This window comes from Camelus ferus, chromosome X (assembly GCF_009834535.1).
Source record: "Camelus ferus isolate YT-003-E chromosome X, BCGSAC_Cfer_1.0, whole genome shotgun sequence".
NCBI classification, from domain to species: domain Eukaryota; kingdom Metazoa; phylum Chordata; class Mammalia; order Artiodactyla; family Camelidae; genus Camelus; species Camelus ferus.
This window is the reverse complement of record NC_045732.1, coordinates 48292342-48313536: the sequence shown is the minus strand read 5'-3', so window position 1 is coordinate 48313536 and position 21195 is coordinate 48292342. Positions and strand designations below refer to the sequence as shown.

At 37.6% G+C, this 21195-nt stretch overlaps 1 protein-coding gene across 4 annotated transcripts in view; it reads left to right on the top strand.

Moving 5' to 3' along the window:
* The first annotated feature begins 5676 nt into the window (after positions 1-5676).
* The window catches only part of PHKA1 (phosphorylase kinase regulatory subunit alpha 1), a 98744-nt gene continuing 83225 nt past the window's right edge, over positions 5677-21195 (top strand). For 3 of the 4 annotated variants that reach the window (XM_006194400.3, XM_006194403.3, XM_006194401.3), the window contains exons 1-4: positions 6067-6144; positions 6669-6827; positions 13056-13103; positions 14923-15091. In XM_006194400.3, coding sequence (XP_006194462.1) covers positions 6067-6144; positions 6669-6827; positions 13056-13103; positions 14923-15091 — 454 coding nt within the window. Of the gene's footprint in view, positions 6145-6668; positions 6828-13055; positions 13104-14922; positions 15092-21195 lie in introns of all 4 variants that reach the window. The other variant, XM_014567424.2, reaches the window with a different exon arrangement.

Genomic DNA, 21195 nt, shown 5'->3' with positions numbered 1-21195 from the left:
GGAACACATGACATTCATTTCATGTAAAGTTTTAGAGAATAGAAAAAGATGGGAAAGGGGAAAGAGTATAGCTCAAGTGGTAGAGGGTATGCTTAGCATGCACAAGGTCCTGAGTTCAATCCTTAGTACATCCTCTAAAAAGTAAATAAGTAAGTCTAATTACCTTCCCCCACAAAAATTTGTTTTTATTTTTAAAAAGATGGGAAACTACCAATTTCATTTCACAAGCAAGCATCAACAATAAAAATAAAAGATTATAGGCCAATATAATTTAAAAACAGATGCAAAAATCCTAAAAATGTATTAGTAAATTGAATCTAGTGCATATTAAAAGAATAGTTTATCATGACCAAGTGTGGTTCATCTTATGAATAAAATTATGGCTCACCATAAGGAAACCTATTGTGTAATTCACACATTAACCAAGTAGAGGAATAAACTATATGACTTTTTTCAATACATGCAGAAAGAGCAGCCAATAAAATTCAACATTTATTCATAATAATATTAATGATAAAGTTCTAGGAAGCCAAAGAGAGAAAGGAATTATTTTAAAGTGATAAATGGTATCTTCTGGAAACCTACTGCAGATATATTTAATAGTGAAACATTAGACTCAGTTAAAATCAGAAACAAGAAAGGATAACCACTATCCCCGCTATAAGAGTTATAAAGATTTGAAAGGTAACGACACAAGTGTTACTGTTTGCAAACGATATGCCTGTCCACTTAGAAAATCCAAAAATACCACCTTCAAACCAGTACATCTAGTGAGCTAACATAGAAAGTGTATATAAGATTACCATACAAAAATCATTTTCCTATATGCAATAATAACCAATTAAAATATAATGAGGAAATATCTTATTCTTAATAGCAAAAAAAGCTGTAAATTTACCACACAATAAACCTAACAGAAAAGTCCAAGTGTTTCATGGAGAAACCTATAAAGTTTACTGAAAGAAATAAAAGAAGGCCCAAATAAATAAATACACATTGTTTGTAGACAGTAAAGCTAAATATTCTCAACATGTCCATTCACCCCAAATGAGTCTATAAATTCAGTACAATCACAATAAAAACCAGGATTTTCCTTAGAACCTGACCAGATAATTCTAAAGTTCTTATGGAAGAGTAAAGCTCAAGAATGGCCAAGGAAGTGCAACATTGATGAAAGAGTAGAAAAATAAATTAATAGAACAGAGTAGTGATCCAGAAACAGACCCACGGGTGCCATCAAAGTAGCATTTCAAATCAATGGGAAAATGGTACTCATTAAGTGGTATTAGTGCAGTTGGCTAACCATTTAGGAAAACGTTGTTAAGTTTCTATCTAAACTCATTTATAAAAATGAATTATAGAGGAATTGAGAGAGTTATGGAGAGATAAACAACAAGTTTCTTCTGTATAGCACAGGAAACTATATTCAATATCTTGCAGAACCTATAATGAAAAAGAATATGAAAAAGACTATATGTATGTACATGTATGACTGAAACATGCTGTACATCAGAAATTGACACAACGTTGTAAACTGACTGTAGTTCAATAAAAAGAAATTTTAAAGAGTTATGGTGGATAAAAAGCAAAACAATAAAAGTATTACAAAGAACAATAATGTGTTAATGATCTTGCAGGCAGGAAGGCTTTATTAGTTTCTTAGTGCTGCCATAACATATTACCACAATCTAGGTGGTTTAAAATAACAAAATTTTATTCTCTCACAGTCTAGAAGCCAGAAGTCCAATATCAAAGTGTCAGCAAGATTGGTTCCTTCTAGAGTCTGAGGGATTATCTGGTCCATGCTTCTCTCCTGGCTTCTTGTGACTGCTGGCAATCCTTGACATTCCTTGGCTTGTAAGTGCATTACTTCCATCTCTGCCTCTGTCTTCACAACGCCTTCTCTTCCCTATGTGTCTTCTTTTCTTATAAGGATCCTTGGCATTGGATTTATGGCCCAGTAGGAAAATCCAGCATGATCTCGTCTCCAGATCTTTAATTATGTCTGCAAAGACCCCTTTTCCAAATAAGGTCTTGTTCACAAGTTCCGGGTTAACATATTTTTGTTGGGTCACCATTCAACCTACTATACAGGCCTTCTAAAATAAGACGAAAAGGAAAAGACTCATAATTTCATTAACAATAAAAGCTATGTGAAAAAAGAAACCATAAATAATTTTAATAGTCAAACCACTTTTGAGGAAACATGTGCATTATCTCTTTCGGAATTCTTTTTTAAGTTAAAATACAGAATATATCATTTTTAAAACTTCCTATAAATCAGTAAGAAAAACAGCCCGAGATAAATGACTAAGTATATAAACAGTTATTAACCAGAAGAAATAAGATAAAATAAATAAGTTTATTATTAGTTTAGTTAGTTTCTTAGCTGGTTTCTTAGTTTCTCCATAATATAACATAAATTAAATTTAAAAAGCATGAAATGCCCAATGACATTACTATTCAGATAAATGAAACTTAAGGAAGATACCATTTTGCACCCATCAGATTGCCCAAAATTAAAGTTTAATGATGTGTATTTGTAAGGATGGGGAAAATGGAGACTTTCATACACTACTGGTTGGTGCAGATAATTTGAATGGCTTTTTAGTTATATCAAAGTTTTAAATGCCTATTTCCAAAACACCTGTATGCACTCACAAGAAGACATATATGTATGTTCATTGAAATACTGTTTTCAAGAGTTCTAACCTGGAAACCAACCAAATGTTCATCAATAGAGGAATGCCTACATAAACCATGGTATATGAAGTAGATTCTTATACAATAACATGACTAGATCATCATGACATAATTTGGGATGGATAAGACAATCTGCACAACAGTAGGTACAGTATCATATTGCTTATATTAAAAGAATACACAGAAAATAATGTTTATATACATTGCTATATATATGTGCAAATCCATAGGGAAAAATCTGGAAGGATACAAACCAATACTATAACAATGGTTACCTTTGGGGAGAAAGATAAAGGAGATGGTAATTATGGGTTATAGACATAGGGAACTTTAACCTTATCTGTAATAGTTGAACTTTTTTCATGAAGAATATGTTTGTAGATTACCTATAACATTTTTTTAATTTAAAGGGAGTGAATGGGAAATAATGGAAAGGAGACAGTATATGAACTATTTTTTCAATAAATTCAATAATAAAAGATTTATTATTAATAAATAGAGAATAGCTAAGGAAAATGGAACATCTACTAGAGGGAAGATTAATGCAGACATTAACATGTAATGTAAAACCAGGGAAAATATTTATAAATGGGAAGTTAAAAAATTTTTGGATTTTTGAAAATTAGTATGATTAAAACTTCTGGGTAATATAAAGGAGCAACAGTAAAATATTCTCAGGAACTTGGAAATAAAATTTTATTCAAAAGCTAAACTATGAAATGAATATACAATGAATTAAATGAAAAAATGACCTTCAAGAAACATAATGGCTTCCAAATGGACAAGACTTGAGTATAATTTGGTTGAATAATTCCCACGTATCTAAAGGGAGAACGTGTCAATGAACCAAGGAAGCATAGAAAAGGAAGAGTCTGTGAAGCCAACATAGACAGAACAGACTTATTAGTTACTTAATCTTTATGCGCCTTAGTTTCTCCATCTCTAAAATGGGGTTAACAATAATATTTACTTCGTAGGGTTATTGTATAAAACAAAACAGCACTTGGTAAGGAGCGAGGCTTATACATTTTAAAGGGAGGGAATGTGGTGGTCAGGCTAATATAAACTGTCACAGTTCTCTTTCTCATTATCAGCCAGTATCTGGTTTTCATACATCAGTCTCTCATGAGGTAACCAACATGAGTCAGCCTTCTGAGTCTGATCGGTTCAGTGACACTGAGGAGATCAAGTTTCTGAGACTGTAGGACAGAAAGGCTCAGCCTGGAACGAGGTTGAAAGTACCAAGGTAATGCCATCCAGCAAGGTCTCTTGGTAGCCAGCCAGTTACCTTTCTTGATGACATGCTACCCTTGACATTCCTAATTATTCACACCTCTAAATAACTTATGGGGGGGGTCTATGCAGAAGAAATTAAAAAACTAGAAAAAACCTAAAATATTAATAGGTGGTTGTTTGTGTGAAGGAATTATGGGTGATTCGCTTTACTTTTCTACACCTTCCAAATTTTCTTTAGTGAGTATATATTACTTTAATATTTTAAACACATTTTAAAATGATGGTGAGGTGAAGAAAAGGAGAGGGCAGTAGCTTCAAGGGGACAAGGGTAGAGAAAGAGTTTTTGATGCAACAGGCCAAGGGGAAGGTATGAGGGAGTTAGGACCAGAGCAGGGACAGTCAAGCACTCTTTCCTCCAAAATGGAAGCAGTTTTCCTTGGAAAGACTTTTTCTCCCCTGTGCACCTGGGCCTTGAAGCGGCTTGTCATTTGCCAGTCACAGCATTTGCGTAGCCAGCGAATGCAATGGAAACTATTTGCTTGCGAATTCTAAGTATATCACCGTATCTAACTATATCACTGGCTGGCTGTTGAACTTGAAATTCCCAGATATGAGTTCTTGAGCATTCCCTCCCTCCTTCTTCATCATCGTTACCAAATATTTTCTAGTCACCTCCTAGGTGCCTGGCGTTATGCTAATTTGGGCGGGGGGGGGAGGGTGGGAGTTGGAATGGAGGGAGCTTACGAAGAGAGACTAAATTTAGAGAAATAAAAAGATAGACAAAAATGCAAAATCACTGTGGCCTAGGAGAGGTGACTAGGGAAGGCTTATAATCAGAGACTCTCGGAGTTGGACCTTAAAGGTCAATTGGTCTAATTCTCTTACCCCACGATTCAGAGAGCAGGTGGTACTTAAGCCGTGTCTTGAGAGACGTGCAGGGTTTGGCTAAGTGGAGATCAAGATGTGGGGGGTGGGGGCAGTAAACAGAGGGAGCAAAGGCCCTGAGGCTAGGACACCCGGCGGGGTGCAGACCGAGTATCCTTTGGCCGGTGATCAGCGTTAGCTACAGGCCTGTTTCTAGTTTCCCTTTCTTGCCTTCATTTGCAGCTGTCTTTGTTGCCTCAGCCTTGTGACCTACGTGCGCACGAGGGAGCCTTCCAAAGCCGTTATACAATCTCCGCCAGCTCCTCTCCGTCCAAGTCCATCCTGAGCACTGCTCGCTCCAAGCCAATTTCCCGCCTGGGGCACGCGCTTCCTCAAAGCACACCACCGCCCCGTCCTTCCAAGGGCGCCGATTCGCCACTTTCTAAGGAATAAAGTACCTCAGGGACTTATTTCTTGTTTGGTTTGGGTCAGAGTGAGTTTAATCTGAGCTTTGAGTCAAAAGTGTAAAACACAATAAAGACCCGGAAATTCCAATTCTTTAGACCTTTAACGCAAACGATCGTTCTTTCCTTTCAGATTTGAAGTTACCGTAGGTTCCTATAACTATCCCGGCGGAAGAAACAGCCTCCCCAACATCCTGTGTGCACAGTGAGTGTGGACAACTGAAACAGTCACTTGAGGTGTTTCGAAAATAACTCCCAGATAGCACATTGCCTACGGTGACACATTCTCGGCCCCGGGGTGGTAGAAGGCGGGGCGGGGCGAGTTCCTCGGTGTCATGCGCAGCTGCCGGACCCGCCGCGCCCGCCCCGCCTCCCGCTCGCCTCTGGCGCAAGTTGGGGCGGCGCCGAAGCCGGTGAGCCGAAGCCGGTGAGCCGAAGCTGCCGGCCGGCCGCGCGGGAGGCTCTGGGCCGCGGCAGTCTCTGGGAGTTGAGCGGAGGATGCAGGAGCCACGTGCGGAGGCCCGACGGGCGTGAGGACGGCTACAAGCGGCGCCGGAGGCACTTCGGCAGTGCACTAGACCGCAGGAGGCTCGGGCGCGCGCCGGCGTGTGGTGGCTCCGGAGGCCGCCGTGGCCGGGACAGCCGGCCCCAGGCCTGAGCGGTGGTAGGGCTCTGCCGGGCCTGGCACTCGGGCTTCCCACAGCGAGGGTGGAGCTGCGTTGGAGCCTCCTTTCTTGGAAGACTGTAAGCCCCTGTGGCACCCGGGCCATTTGTCTGAGGGGACTGGAAACGCGGCGCGATGAGGAGCCGGAGTAACTCGGGGGTCCGGCTAGATGGCTACGCCAGGCTGGTGCATCAGACTATTCTGTGTCATCAGGTAAGTGAAGGAGTGGAGTGTGTGTGTGTGTGTGTGTGTGTGTCCCCCAAACCACAGCTGGGTTCCAGGGGGCAGAGCTGAAAGATGCGCTGAAGCTTGTTTATTGATACCGTCCCCCGCCCGCGATTTGGGCGTCATCTCCTTCCCCTCCCGCCAAAGAAAAGAGGTAGGGGACATTTTAAGACTAAACTGTTGTGAAGATTTGACGTACCTTATATATACTGTCAGTTTTATTTTTTCTACTCTTAATGCTGATTTTTCGTTGGTAGTTCATTCTCTCCAACTGGAAAGTTACAACACTCCCTTTCTATTAAGAATACCCACATTTCAGGCTTGTAAGGCTTCAGTCAGCTCTTTCCCCTTATTCAGGATAGCACTTATTTGCACTTAGAAGAGGAGATTGAAACTCACAAGTGGGGAAACAGAAGAAGGACCAAAGTCCTTAAGTATCCATTTGATAGATTCTGTTTCCTCATATTAACACCCTATGGTTACCTGCCTGTCCCTTTTTCTTATCCCTACAGAACCCAGTGACTGGCTTGCTTCCAGCCAGCTATGATCAGAAAGATGCCTGGGTCCGGGATAATGTCTACAGCATCTTGGCTGTGTGGGGTTTGGGCCTGGCCTATCGGAAGAATGCAGACCGGGATGAGGATAAGGCAAAGGCCTATGAACTGGAACAGGTACTCAGAATGAAAATACAGAGATTAGGAGCTGGGGCGGGGCAGGGATTGAAGGAAATACACAGGAGCTAAGAGAAGTGTATTTTGCGTTTCTCCCTCTTTTTTCACCTTGCTATAATTACATTTCAAAGAGCTTTCCTGTATTGTACTGATTTTTTTTTTTTTCGTAAGTGGAAACTTGAAACTTGCTGATTCAGGGGGAGAGGGCACAGTCTGTTCTGTTACAGTGGAAAATCCCATCCTCAGATCTTTGCTAAAATTTATAATCCTCTTTCCAAGTAAATGTATTTTTCGATCTCCAGCATATTTATTCTCATTGAGAAGAATGTTTGGAGGCAGGTATCTGCCATGTCACTTTGTTTTTGAAAATGATAGGTGGTGGTATTTGTATGAGGGTAACTGATACAAATTAGCAGATTTTCCCAATTAGACACAAGTGAAGACTTCATTTGTTGATTTTTTATATCTATGGCCACTGTCAGTCTGTTGTGTGTCCTCCCCCCATGCCCGCCCCACCCCCATCTCCCAGGGCAAAATGAGGTTAGAGTCCACAGATACCTTTAAGCCAACTTTTAAGGCCCTCTCCTCAGTAAAGAAGCATCCTTTGTAGAACTGTTTAGACACAGGGTCCTACGTCCTCTTGAATGACTAAGAAAATAATATTCTGGGCTACATGGGACTCAGTGCTGTCAGTTGTAAGGTGTATGTGAATTCTTTTCCATCAGTGGGAAAAATTCTCTCCACACCAGCCTTTTTCTCAAGCGGTCTCCCTCGACTTTGGCAGTCTGAGCTCCAGTCTTCATCCATAAATCAGAATATTGAGATTTGGTTATTTTCAAGGACACCAACATACTGTGAGTGCACATAAAGCAGTCTTTGGCAATAGGGAAGTTTTACTGCGTTGTCCTCTACAACGGCAGGTACTTGTTATTCCCTCAAGCCATTATTGAGAGGTACTTAGATCCACAGAAAAAATTTGTTGCAGTTTTTTCTCTAGCTCAGGAAGCACAGATCAATATTGTTATGACTTGCAGGAACAAATGTACATAACCATTGTAAGAATTTGGAGAATATAGAGGAGTGTTATAAAAAAAAATCACCTGTAATCCTACTCCCTTCACAAATCCTATTCCATACTCTAATGTTTTGCTATTTTGATCTCAGTATTTTGTTTGTTTTGTTTTGCTAGAAGTTAATATCAGTGGAAACAATACCCAAGATTTTATACCTGGTACAATTTGGCCAATGTTTTCAATACTATTAGAAGAAATCTGTGTCTCTTTGTTGACCAATCATTCTGCAAAATTGACATTTTTCCTTATGTGCCCCAAGAAGAAAGAATTTAATAGAGGAAAGGGGAAAAATTAGGGAAACATTGAATTGTTCATTGTGAAATTTTAACGTTGCAGTAAATAATTTTTCACATAACCCCCAAATATTTTCTATAACACCTCAGTAGTAACTTTGGAATGTCTCAAAAACATTATGGCAATAGAAAACATCTTCAAAAAGAAACATTTATTTGGGATTTCTAAAATTTCTATGAGCTTTCATTATGAATTTAAACAGATTTTGTTATTATGACTCATTAATTTTTTTTCTCAAAACTGACTCAGTTAATTCAGACCAGGGATCAGAATACCATCTCTGTAAAGGCCAGATAGTAAATATTTTTGGCGTCGTAGGTCATATGTGGTCTCTGCCCTACTACTCAGCTCTTCCAAAAGCAGCCAGAGACAATACATAAATGAATGAGCATGGTTATGTTCCAATAAGCTCTAGTTACAATAACAGGCCGTGAGCTAGCTGCTTTTGTCCCCACTCTACATGAATGGTTCTAAACTCTGGCTGTACATTGGAATGGCTTAGAAAGCTTTTAAGAAATACCCTTACTGGACCTCACCCTAGAACAGTGTAGATAAATCTCTGGAAGTGGAGCCCTGGGGGCAGCAATTTTAAAAAAAACTACCTAGGAGATTCTAAAGTGCAGCCAGGGGTAATCACTGATCTGTGGACAATAAATGAACATAGGTGAAATCAAACACGGTAAATCCATAGATTAAATTCCCACCTACTGTCAACTTTCCATTCCTGGGCAGATTTTCCAAAACCGTTGATTATTAGTCATCTCTACCCTTCCTTCCAGTTCTCACCTAGGTTTCTTTCTGAGAAATAATGTTAGAGAATTCTGGATAAAAAGGGAACAAGGGTTTAGATAACTGTTCTATCTTAGGTTGAGAATAGAATGTGCATACCCATAGAAATAAATAGGCACACAAATAGAGCTCTTTGGCTGCCTCCAGTTCTACTTCTTCCTCAGTTTTGTTCTCCTTGTGTAGGCTCATCTTTTCTCACAGCTTTAACTGTTAACCTTTATGAAAATGACTTCCAAAGCTCCATCTTTAACTCTGACCTCACTTCAATTTCAAACCCTGATTTTCATTCTGTCTTCTGATCAGTTGCACCTGCATATCTTGTGGCTTCTCAAAGTTGACAGGTCTGAAACCCCACCTTCCCTACTAAAAACAAACAAAATAGACTACTAAACAACAGCAGCTCACCACGCATCCCTTTTTTTCTTATTGATATACTCACTCAACCAGTCACCTGGGCAGCATTACTTAGACATTTCCCAGTGTGTTCCATGGAACGCTAAGTCAACTAAATTTGGGGCTATGTTAAACAGTGAGTTTTTGTTTTAAATAATTTCTCAGGGCCTTTGATGTACTGATGTGCATTTTGAATCTAAGATGGGATTGGATTTTACAGCCTTTCCAGAATTTTTTGGACTAGTGTTCTATAAAACAGTGTGAAAAGTGCTGCCTTAGGGTAATTTTTGACTTGTCCCTTTTGCCTTTTGATACGTGCAGACCAAGGTTTGTTAATTCTTACAATTTTTTTGAATCCATCCCCTCCTTTCTATTCCCTTCTGCCTCAACCCTAGTCTAAACCCTGATCACTTAACACTGTTGTGAGAACAATACTTAAATTACGTATTTTCATTCTCAACAATCTTTCTATGGCTCTCATTTCCCTATAAGTAAAATCCAGATGTTTGGGATTGATAGGCAAGACTCTTTAGGGTTTGTTCCTAGCCTGTTTTTTCAGTATTATATCATGCTGATACCCTGTATTCTACCCCTAGTTCTAACCAGGTTGGTGTCCTCGTTATTCTAACAATCCCTTAATAAAAATACCTGACATTTGTGTAAAGACTTTTTATTGTACTTCATACTTCCCCATAATTACTAATATTTTATTCTTACAACACCCTGTGAATTAGGTATGACTTTCCCCAGTAAGTGGGGGGTTTTACAAATGAAGGGATTGAAGCAGGGAGATGAGGTTGGAATTTGATGGTAGCATGAATACTACCTGGGTATTATAACTTCAGATCTAGTCTTTTTGAATTTTTCCTCCATGGACGCCATGGACATTCCCACCTCCAGATCTTTTTATGAGCTGTGTCTTCCGCCTGTGAAGCCTGGCACTAATCCCACTTTTTCTGTGGTTCTTGTCCTCATGGACCTCTGAGTTTTACAGTGATCACTTCTTTCTCAGGATTGCTTTCTTGGAACTTCTACATTACTATGGTCTATGCCATTCAACATGTTCAGTTTTTCACTGAGCAGACTTTGTGTATCATGTGCTGGGCTCTGTAATAAATATACAAAATAACATGGGGCAAAATGTCTATATTTAACTCTTAATTTTGTATTTTAAAAAATTTTAAATTTACAGAAAAGTTATAGGAATAGTAAAATGAACATATTTGCATATACTCTTTATCTAGAATCGCTAGTTAACATTTTGTCATATTTGCATCCTCCCTCTAAATGTGCGTGGGCACACAGGTGATTTTTTTGGTAAGCCATTTGAGAGTTACTTGCGGACATGGAATATATATTTTTAAACATACAATCTGCTTTGTGCTTTGACTTAAAGGTCTATTTCTGAACTGCTCTCTGCCTCTTTTTCTTAAACATTTCATAGCCTGATGGGGGAGACAGATATATAAACATAGTTATAATACATTAGGACAGAGACTGTAGGTACTATGTATATAGGAGATAAGTGCAACGTTCTGGAAAGTCTAATTTCCCCTGAACAAGGCAAATAAGGATTTACAGAGGAGCTGGGTTTCAAAGGATAACCAGGAATTGGTAGGTAGACTATGTTCATACTTTAGTTTTTTTTAATGTATCTGTCCTGTCTTCCTTGTCTTTTATGTTTTGCAAAGCCTAGTAGGGTGCTTTGCATATTTTAGATGCTTATATGTATCTGATTGTACACATACCTTGAGAGAGAGACAGAGATTAATACTTACATAGCCATGGTTGTATGTAAATAGTTATATATCCTCATATAGTCAATTCACAAACACATAGATCCATATCCTCAAAAAAAAGTGGGTTAGAAGAGGGTGTCACTTGGTATAGTTAGGAGCCCTGGTGTATGAATAAACATGTATAATTAATGTCAACCAGTACACTTGAATCAGGAAATGGGCAGTTTGGGGGAATACAGGTACAGAGACTTCCCCTCATTCTATGCTTTCTATTAATTTTATCCTGACTTGGAAGTTGGAACTTGAGGACACAAATGTCTGACAGTGGCCATTCCAGGAGGACAAAAGTAGATGGCAATCAGGAATCCTTCACTGCGTCCATCATTCCCCAGGTCTGCTGTTTAAGTTAAAGAAAATATGGACAGTAGTAGCAGGGCTGGATGGCAAAGGGAATTGAAAGGATAGAATAGAAACCGATGACATGTAGAAGATAATCTAGAATTAAATAAAGTCTACCCACAGAGTGAGGAGGCTGTGTTAAAATCTGTCTATAACAGTATAATAAAGGATGGTCCTTTTAATTAGGATCAGAGTAATGATAGAGATTTTCTTGTAGGGTTGCAGTCAGTTTCATTACTTTATAATAAATGCTGCATGCTTTAAAAGGTGACAAGATCATACACTGCCTGTTTGTTCTCTCTCTCTCTCTTTCTCTCCCTCACTTGCTCTCTGTTTCTTTCCTTGATCTGTAAGGGCAAGAGACCATTTGTAGACAGAAATTACTTAAGAAAGGGAACTCTTCCAAGGAAACACTTTATTTTCCCCTCAATGAAAGACTTCATAAAGAATTGGAACATAATTTAATAGATACTTGTCCTTATCATATCTACTGCTTGTAGTCTCACTTGAATGTTTTGAAAAAATAACAGAAGGATGCCGCTCCCAAGTAGATTAGTTTTCAGAGATGTCCTGAAGCCACCTCTGAGCAAGCATTCCCTGGAGTAACCTGGTTGTATTTCTTCTGGACTGTGAAACAGAAAGCTTAGAGAAATGGAGAAGCTGTTTGGCGCTATATTCTTCCAAAACATATTGCCTACCCATGCCACTGTTGATGGGCCCTTCTAGTGTTACGTAGTATAACAAGTATATTACAGTATATGATTTTACACTATATTATAATTAAATATACTTCTTATATTAACTAGTATAGTATAACTGATATGGTATAAGGTATACTATATTAGACTATACTATAATTAAATTTAATTATTGTTACTATATTATACTAATAAAGCATATAGTTGGTAATCAGAATTTTGGAGTGTTTTGTTTAGAAAATTAATTACTTTAGAAATTGCCAAGTCCTAGTAAGAGAAGTAGTGATAACTTGAGACATAAGTTTGTGTTGTTGTTTTTGTTGTTTTTCAGGGAAAGGGGTCGAGTTGGACTAACAATTCCCTTTATAATTATTCTGAATTGAAGTTCATTTATCCTCTAGAGGAAATGTCCAGAAGAATATTTCTGTGGACTCTTGAAGATAAGTCTTGGCTAGTTTAGAAAAAATAAAAGTGATGCTCTTGGCTATTCTAGGCCATAGGATGTATTTTAGAATATCCTCATAGCTTTATGATTTTTGAGCTGACTTGCCCTTCTTTTTCCAGGTAGAATATCCTCTAAGAGGATGGTTGACTTAGTTTTACAGAAACCTGTTGGAGCTTAGATATTTTTTTTTAACTTGAAGGAGTCACCAGCTGCAGCGTTTGGTTCCACTTTTGGCTGCGATCTGCTCTTCTGTGTACCTATAAAGTAAATGCCATGTAAATAGGAACCCAGGATAAGGTTACTTGTTCTCAAAAGGTCATGTACCAACTGCAGTTGCTGAGTAAGTGTTCTTGTATCTAGGATGTTTATAACAGTCTTGTTTCCATTTATTTCTGCAGAGTGTAGTGAAGCTGATGAGGGGACTGCTGCACTGCATGATCAGACAGGTATGGCATTGTTAACAACACCCTCTCTAATAAAAGCACATTGTAATAGTATCTCTATCCTTACAAAATAGTTATAACTTATTTTTTTTCAATTTCACAAATAGTACATGCTAATTTTATAAAATTTGTAGAATCAAGGGATGTAGAATGTCATCCATGATCTCACCACCTAGTTACCACTGGAATGTTACCTTAGAAGTCTTTTTCCCCCTCTACAAATGATTTTTAATATACTTCATCATTATTGTACATACAATTATGTATATTGAGTAAATGATGATACAAGTCTCTAAGCCCTCATCTGAAACCCTTGGGACCAGATAAATTTTATAATTCAGAATTTTTCAGATTTTGAAAGGTAATACAGTACATATGCCATATATTAGGTTATGCCCTCAGCAAGCCCAGAACAGCACTCTGTCATCAAAAACATTAATCTCTCTGTAGAAAAACATGCATTTTCACAATTAAGTAGAATAAATAAAAACTACAAATAGCTCCATGTCACTTTAAATCAGGTGCTGCCACCAGATGAATTTTGGTACAAAACTTAGGGGAAAAAAACCTTTTGGAAGTGTTTTAAATTTTAAGATTGGACATGAGGGGCCAAAGACTTTTATCTCCTATCATTAATTTGCATTTTCCTGATCTTGAATGAAGTCGAGCATCTTTTTATGTGTGGATTGAAAATTTTCATTTCTTCTTATGTTAATTTCCTGTTTGAGCCTCTGCCTGTTTTTCTTTTACGCTGCATCTTCCTTGCCTATTTGAGGAGTTCCTGTACATTATGGATATTAATCCTTTGTCACATGTACTGCAATTATTTTTTAGCAGTCTCTGGCTTATCTTTTGGGTTTGTTTATGACATTTTTTTCCATTCAAAAGTGTTTTACTTTTTTCCTAGGAGATCTTTACACGTGTTGTGCACATTGACTCTGAACTGATTTTCTTGAGCCCAAGGTTACATTTTATTAGAAGGAGAAATTCAGGCCCAGATTAATAAAGTGACCATCCCCAGGCACACAACAAGTCTGAAGTAAAAAGAAATCAACTCCAGACTTCTGAACTTTATCACTGATATCTCTACTGGACTGTCTCACAGCCATCGTTTTTTTCCTTCTTTGCCACTTTTTAATTTTTTTTGTATTTTAGATATTTGCATTCTCTACCTTACCAAGTAGGTTTAAAGTCACTAATTTCTTTAACCGTATTTAAAGGTATGATAGTTACTATCATATATCAGATGCATACATAATCAAATGGAAGTTTCAGGAAGTAAGTCTTTCATTTGTTCCTTCCACAGTGCTTCCTTTCTGACCTTGGTTTTGGCTTTCTTTTGTATCTTTTCTTTGTCACTCCAGGGATCCCTCCACAGTTCTTTCCATTACTCCTTCCAAATATATACTCTTGTTCTAATTTCCCTCAAAATTCCTACCTGTTTCAGGAACAGACACATCTTTTTTACAACTCAATTATCTCTTACTAAGCTGTTCTCACTCAACCTCTCTGCATCTTAGTTTTTATCTACAAAGTGACAAAACAACCATCTGAAGAATGAAAGAAAGGTAATGAACAGGAAATAGCTGGTTTTGACTGGTATTATTTTCTAGTTAAATTGCTTAAATTGAAAAACAGCAATAACAGACTTTCCTAATTGTATTAGTGTAGGGAAAAAGAGGTAATAATGTATTTTGAATATTCACAGTTGCCCAGTTGCCTGAAGACTGAATGCAATGGTATATGTTAGAGTACTACAGAAGTGTGGCATATGGGTTGATTTTTCTGCATAGCCTTCTTTTACTGTTTTTGTTTGCTTCAGGTGGATAAAGTAGAATCCTTCAAGTATAGTCAGAGTACCAAGGATAGCCTCCATGCCAAGTACAACACCAAAACCTGTGCCACTGTAGTGGGTGATGACCAGTGGGGACACCTGCAGTTGGATGCTACCTCCGTGTACCTGCTCTTCTTAGCACAAATGACTGCCTCAGGTCAGTACAAGGACAAAAGTACTGGGAACCACTGCAGTGTGGAGCACTAGCTCTGGGCAAAAGTGGCTTCTTCAAAGGTGTTGGCCAGAAAACAACATCACTGTTTACATTGCTCAAAGATACACATTGGAAATTTTAAACAAAAAAAACCCCAACTCTCTGAGGTCTAGTTAGTATTCTTTTACATTGAGAGACAAGTATGGGGTACTAATAAATATTTTTAGTTGAGGACTAGGAAGTTTGAGGTAGATTTTCTTTCGACAGGTATTTTTATCTTTTATTAATCTCCAGATACTCTAAGATGGGAAAGAAGGGCTAGGGTTTATTGTTTGTTCTCATACTATGCACTGACAAGTATATAGTTAGTATTAACATCATCTATGTTGTACTGCTCTTTATGGATATATTATAAACAAGGCATCTGTCATAGGCATCTAAATTATATTAGGGGAGTTAACTTAAGAATCAGAATTCAGTTATTTTAAATTATTGAATAACACACCCTTTTCAGATGGTTTCACTAATAGCTTTAGATGTTTTACCTGAAAAAGGGAATTATAAGAACTAACATGATTCCCTTTTATTTCTTCTAAATCAGGGAGGACTTTGAATCTGATCACACTCAGTTTGTAAATTAAATAAGACCTTTGCCAGATCTTCCTAAGTAAATAAATATACTCCTCACAATACCACATTTTTGACATTTCATCTTTATCTTCCTATCTGATGACAGAGGTCTTTGGTACTAAGGGAATTCAGGGGGAGAATTACCCCAGAATACTTTTCTCCTTTTCTCGTATAAGTAAATATTTGGTGATAAAGCCTTACTATATTTTCCCTTCTGAAAAACACACAGCCCAGAGGCTGAATAACCTTTTCTTAAAGTTATATCTATCCACATACACCCTTCTTTTGGAGGGAAGTTTCCTCCTGGAATAAATATTTTTTTAGGTTTCATTTATTTAAATAGAATAGTAGCTATAACTCCATTTCTAATATTCTTTTAACACCAACTGTGAAGTGTTTTTCTACAAAGCAGTGTCTAAATATCCACTGTGATTTTTTTCATTTTGCATCCAGAAGGGCAGCTGAAATATACTAAAGAGGCTTGTAAGAGACATATTCATTCATTCAACAATATTTGTTGATTCTTGACTTAACATCTGATTTTCAACTCAGTGTGCTGAGTTTGATAGGTGCTTGGAATAAAGTAGATATTATTTGGTCAGGCCTTAGAGGTATAAGTAGGAATAAATAGAAAATCACAAGTCAGAAAAGGAGAGGGAACAGCATGAGTATATCCCAGAAGTTTAAAAGGTACTGTTCACCAGAGTAAGGTTTGATATCTTCTATGGTTAGAGTATATGATAGATCTGGAAAAATGGCAAAAGATGGAGCTAGGAAGTTGGGGCTAAGTGTTTAAGGGCCCGTGTACCACCTTAAGTAGTTTGGAGTTTAGTCTTTAGTCAGTAGAGAGCCACTCAAGGTAAATTATCAAAGTTTCAGATGATTCACTGCAGTAACAGGAGGATAGAGTGGCTAGGGGAGGAAATTAAGATGGACGGCTAGTTAGAAGGTTAGTGAAATACTTTAGGCAAGAAATGATGTAAACCTATGTAAGGCAGTTACCTTGAGGAGGAAAAGGATAGATGTGAGAGATGATTGGTGGGTAGAGTATGAAAGATCTTCATGGAAAATTTAGCAATTCTCTGCTCATTGTTGATATCTTAAAAAAAAATCTCAACCTTGATTAAAAGAGAGGCTTACACAGAAGCTGATTGCAACTTTCAGGATAGGGGCAGAGGAGCTCCAGAGATCCTCTCCCCAGCAAAATAACCATAAGTAGTGAAAATTAATTTTAGAAAACCAATCATTTAAAACCACTGGATTCTTCTGTATAGCACAGGGAACTATATTCAATATCTTATAATAACCTTTAATGAATAAGAATACGAAAATGAATGTATATACATATATGCATGACTGGGACATTAAGCTGCACACCAGAAATTGACACATTGTAACTGACTATGCTTCAATTAAAAAAAAAAAAACAAACTATGGATACAGGAAAAGGAAAGAAAAATAAATAAATAAATAAAAATAAAACCACTAGAAATTCCCCTAAGGGCACACAGCAAGTAGAGAAACATTAATTCAAGGAAATCTAAATCTTAGCAATGAGAGTGTATAGCATTTGGGCCACAACCTACTCCCTCTCCCACTCCCAAGCTTACCATTACAGAAGCACTACTCGAGGTGGATGCAGCCAAGAATACAAGGCTTTCTCTCCCCCCAGCTCCCAGTCTGATATCTCCCTGAGAGATAAGTTATGATATCTCCCTGAAATAGGTAGGTTGCCAGCATTTCTCATCCTCGCCAGCTCTGTGTTGCAGACGCTCTAGTCCAGCCAAGAATAACTAAGAGGTCTGGGACTCCCTTCCTACCCTCCAGTCCCACTTATGGAGTGGAAGCTTAACCCCAGGCAGAGCAGACAGAATACTTGGCTTGACCCACCTTTCTAGTAGCATGGAGGGTGACACAGACCACAAGAGCAGAAAACTCCATCACTCCTCCCGAGAGAACTGACTCTATTTGGAGCAGTGTAGGAAAGTTCAAGCCTAAGGGCACTCTCAGAAACAATGAAAATTTTGGTTCTAAGAAATTATGAGGGGGCTGATAGCTCAATAAGAGCAACAAGCTAAACCATAAACTAGCTAGAGGTTTTATCAGAGAACCAAGGAAAGAGACAGCTAAAAAGAGCCCTCCTAAGGTTAGAATAAGTGTCAAAGACTGGCATCAAAGAACACCTGAAATAGGGGGAGGGTATAGCTCAGTGGTAGAGCCCGGGCCTAGCATGCTGGAAGTCCTGGGTTCAATTCCCAGTACCTCCATTAAAAAAATAAATAAGTAAACCTAATTACCTACCCCCTTAAAAAATAATTTTAAAAAATTAAAACTGCAAAGAACACCTGAAATGGAGCCTGAATTTAACTGGATGAGAGCAATTTATGCTAAGTGAAAGAACCCAGACATAAAAGGCCACGTATGGTATGATTGCATTCATATGAATGTCCAGTAAGGCAAATCTTTAGAGACAGACAGTAGATTAGTGATTACTTGGAGGTGAGGGGAGGAGAATGGGACAAGTGTTGAAGGGAAATAGAGTGACTGCTGTGGATACAGAATTTCTTTTGGGGGTGAAGAAAATGTTCTAAAATTGATTCTGGTGGTGGTTGCAGAATACTGGATACCCTAAAAACCATTGAATTATATACTTGAAATAGATGAATTGTATGGTATGTGAAATATATCTCAGTAACATTGTTTTTAAAAATGAGGGGGAGAGAGGCTTAATTTTAGCTGAGTACAAGTCAATCTAAATGGAGTACACCACTGAGTCAGCCTCATTTCTGGAGCTCTGCATGTGTTAATATGCTTTATACAGCACTGCCATCTTTGGCAGCACCCAAGCCCTACTTCATTTCACCTTTGTGTCTCATGTCTGCACCCTCTATTCTGAAAGCAGTGCCTTGGCTCCACAACAGGGACAGGACCCAGAGGTCCTACATGTATGGTCTTGCTTCAAGAGATAGGTCCTTGCCCTGTGGTTAAAAAGATTGTTTAAGATCATTCAATAAATAATGACTGAACATCTTCTGTTGAGTATTATTTAATACCATTCACATTACTATGTGTGATGCTTTTTGGGGCTGTGTGAGATACTTCTAGGGACTGCAAATATAAATAAGATATGCATCTTTCCTTCACATTCAGGTACAGATTTATCTATGGTACAGAGAAAAAAATAAGTTCATAAGAGCAAGAAAAATAAAATTTTATGAAGCACAGAAGAGGGGAATCAATGGCAGCATCACAAAAGGAGATAGCATTTGAGCTGGACCTTGAAAGAACAATTAGGATTTCAAGATGTAGAGAACGCCAGGGAAACAGAGTGTCATGAGCAAAGGGACAGATGGTAGAAATGTGTCGCATTTATATGGTATAATGATTAATCGTGACACAAGTCTAAGAGATGGGCAAAAAGTTTGTCACACCTCTTACCTTCTATCAATCTCTGTTCAACCACCTTGGCACACAAAAGTGACAAGGTAAAGCTATGAAGCTAATGTCCAATGTTACTATGTCTCCTCTCTTTTTCCCTCTCTATCCAAGAGGTAAAGTTCATTACTGCTTTAAGGAAACTCATTTGCTGCTGGTGCTGCCCTGTACTGTGGTTGCTATCTTAACAGAGCCATGGATCAGGAGGAGTTTGCAATCTGATGATCCAGATCATATAGTCCTTTTCAATTTTAGAGTTCCATGATTTAAAATATTTGTCAATAGATCAAAGATTTAAATACAAAAAATGAAACTAAAAATACCAGAAACATTCATGACATAAAGCTTTTTAATAAAAGTTTCTGGGAAGAAAAATATTCTGTAAACAAAATCAAAGTTCAAACAAGCTAGAAAAATACTTGGAACACATATGATGGGCAAAAGGCTAATTTCCTTAATATTCCTTAATATATTAATAACTAAAAGACCAGCAACTCAATAGAAATTGGTGAGGGACATGACCAAACAGTTCATAGGAAAAGAAATACAGATGATTTATAAACATAAGAAAAAACTCACAACATTACTCATACTGAAAGCACTACAAATTAAAGTACAAGGAGATTCTATTTCTCACCCATTACAGTGACAAAGATAAAAACTTTTATTAAAGCCTATGTTTACAAGAGTGTAGGAAACAGGCAGGCAGCTCTGGTTAGTTTGTAAACTGTGTAATTTTCTTTGCAAGATAACTTGGTGATTATTGTCAACATTTAATGTACACATGTTGAAGTATTTAGGGAGAAGTGTACTGATATTTGCACCTTACTTTGAAGTGTGTCAAAAAATAAGATGGGTTGCTGAATGGATAGATATGTAATGAAAAAGTATAGTAAAATGTTAATGGTTGAATCCGGATGGTTTGTATACAGGTGCCACTGTAAAATTCTTTCATTTTGCATTTGAAAATGTCCAAAATAAAATGTTACAAAAATAATATATATAAATCTGTGACCCAGAAGTTAAGAATTTACCTTGATATGCTGGTACGTGCGTACAAAGATATAAATACACAGATATTTATTGCAGCATTGATTGTAGTGATGAAAGATTAGATACAACCTAAATGTCTTTCAGTAGGGAACTGGTTATATGAATAGGGATTCAGTGGAATGCTATGTAGCCATTAAAAACATGAGGCAGGTATATTTAAAAATTGTCTCCAAGTTATATATGAAAAAAACAAGGTGCAGTATAGTATACAGCGCCCTTATGATATTTATGTTTGCAGAGGGAACTGGTAAAACTGGTTTCCTCCAGAGAGGAGATTTGGCAGGGTGGGAATGAATGTGATTCTGGGTAGGAGGAAAACTTTCACTGTGTAATTGTTGGTATTTCTCACTTGATGGTGGGGGAAAGGAGAGGAGTTAGTTTTTAAACAAAAATAGATCATATTGTACATATTGGGATGCAGTATCGTATCTTGGTTGGGAACTCAGTCTCTGAAGTGAAACAGAAGTTGATAGTCAGTTGAGTCCTGATTCCACTATTTATTAGTTACATGACCTTAGGCAAATATTTAACTTTTCTATGCCTCCTGTGGAAAATAGAGGCGCACACCTCTTAGGGTTGTTGTAAAAATTGAATGTATTCATGCCAAACATTTTATTTATAAACTACAACTATCTTTGTATAGCTTACATTTAGAATAATTATCATTTTTACTCCCCAAAGGATGGCTTTAAGTTCTTAAAAATCATAATCTTTACCTACTTCTTAGTATTTAGACTACCCTCAACTCTTTTTTGAAGTATTTGTCTTTCTTTTTCCAGATGCCTAGGTTTGTACATTTAAACACATCATAAATTAGTTGCCTATGGATTTAGGAGTCTGAGACTTTCCATTAAAACCTACAAATAGCAGTGAAAATTCTTCCATGTTAAAAGATGCTGGTATCTCACTTAGTTGAAGGCCCGCCTAGGAAAGACTAGTGGTATTGTTTTTATGGTTTAGGAATCAAAGTGTCTCCCATTATTCCTGAG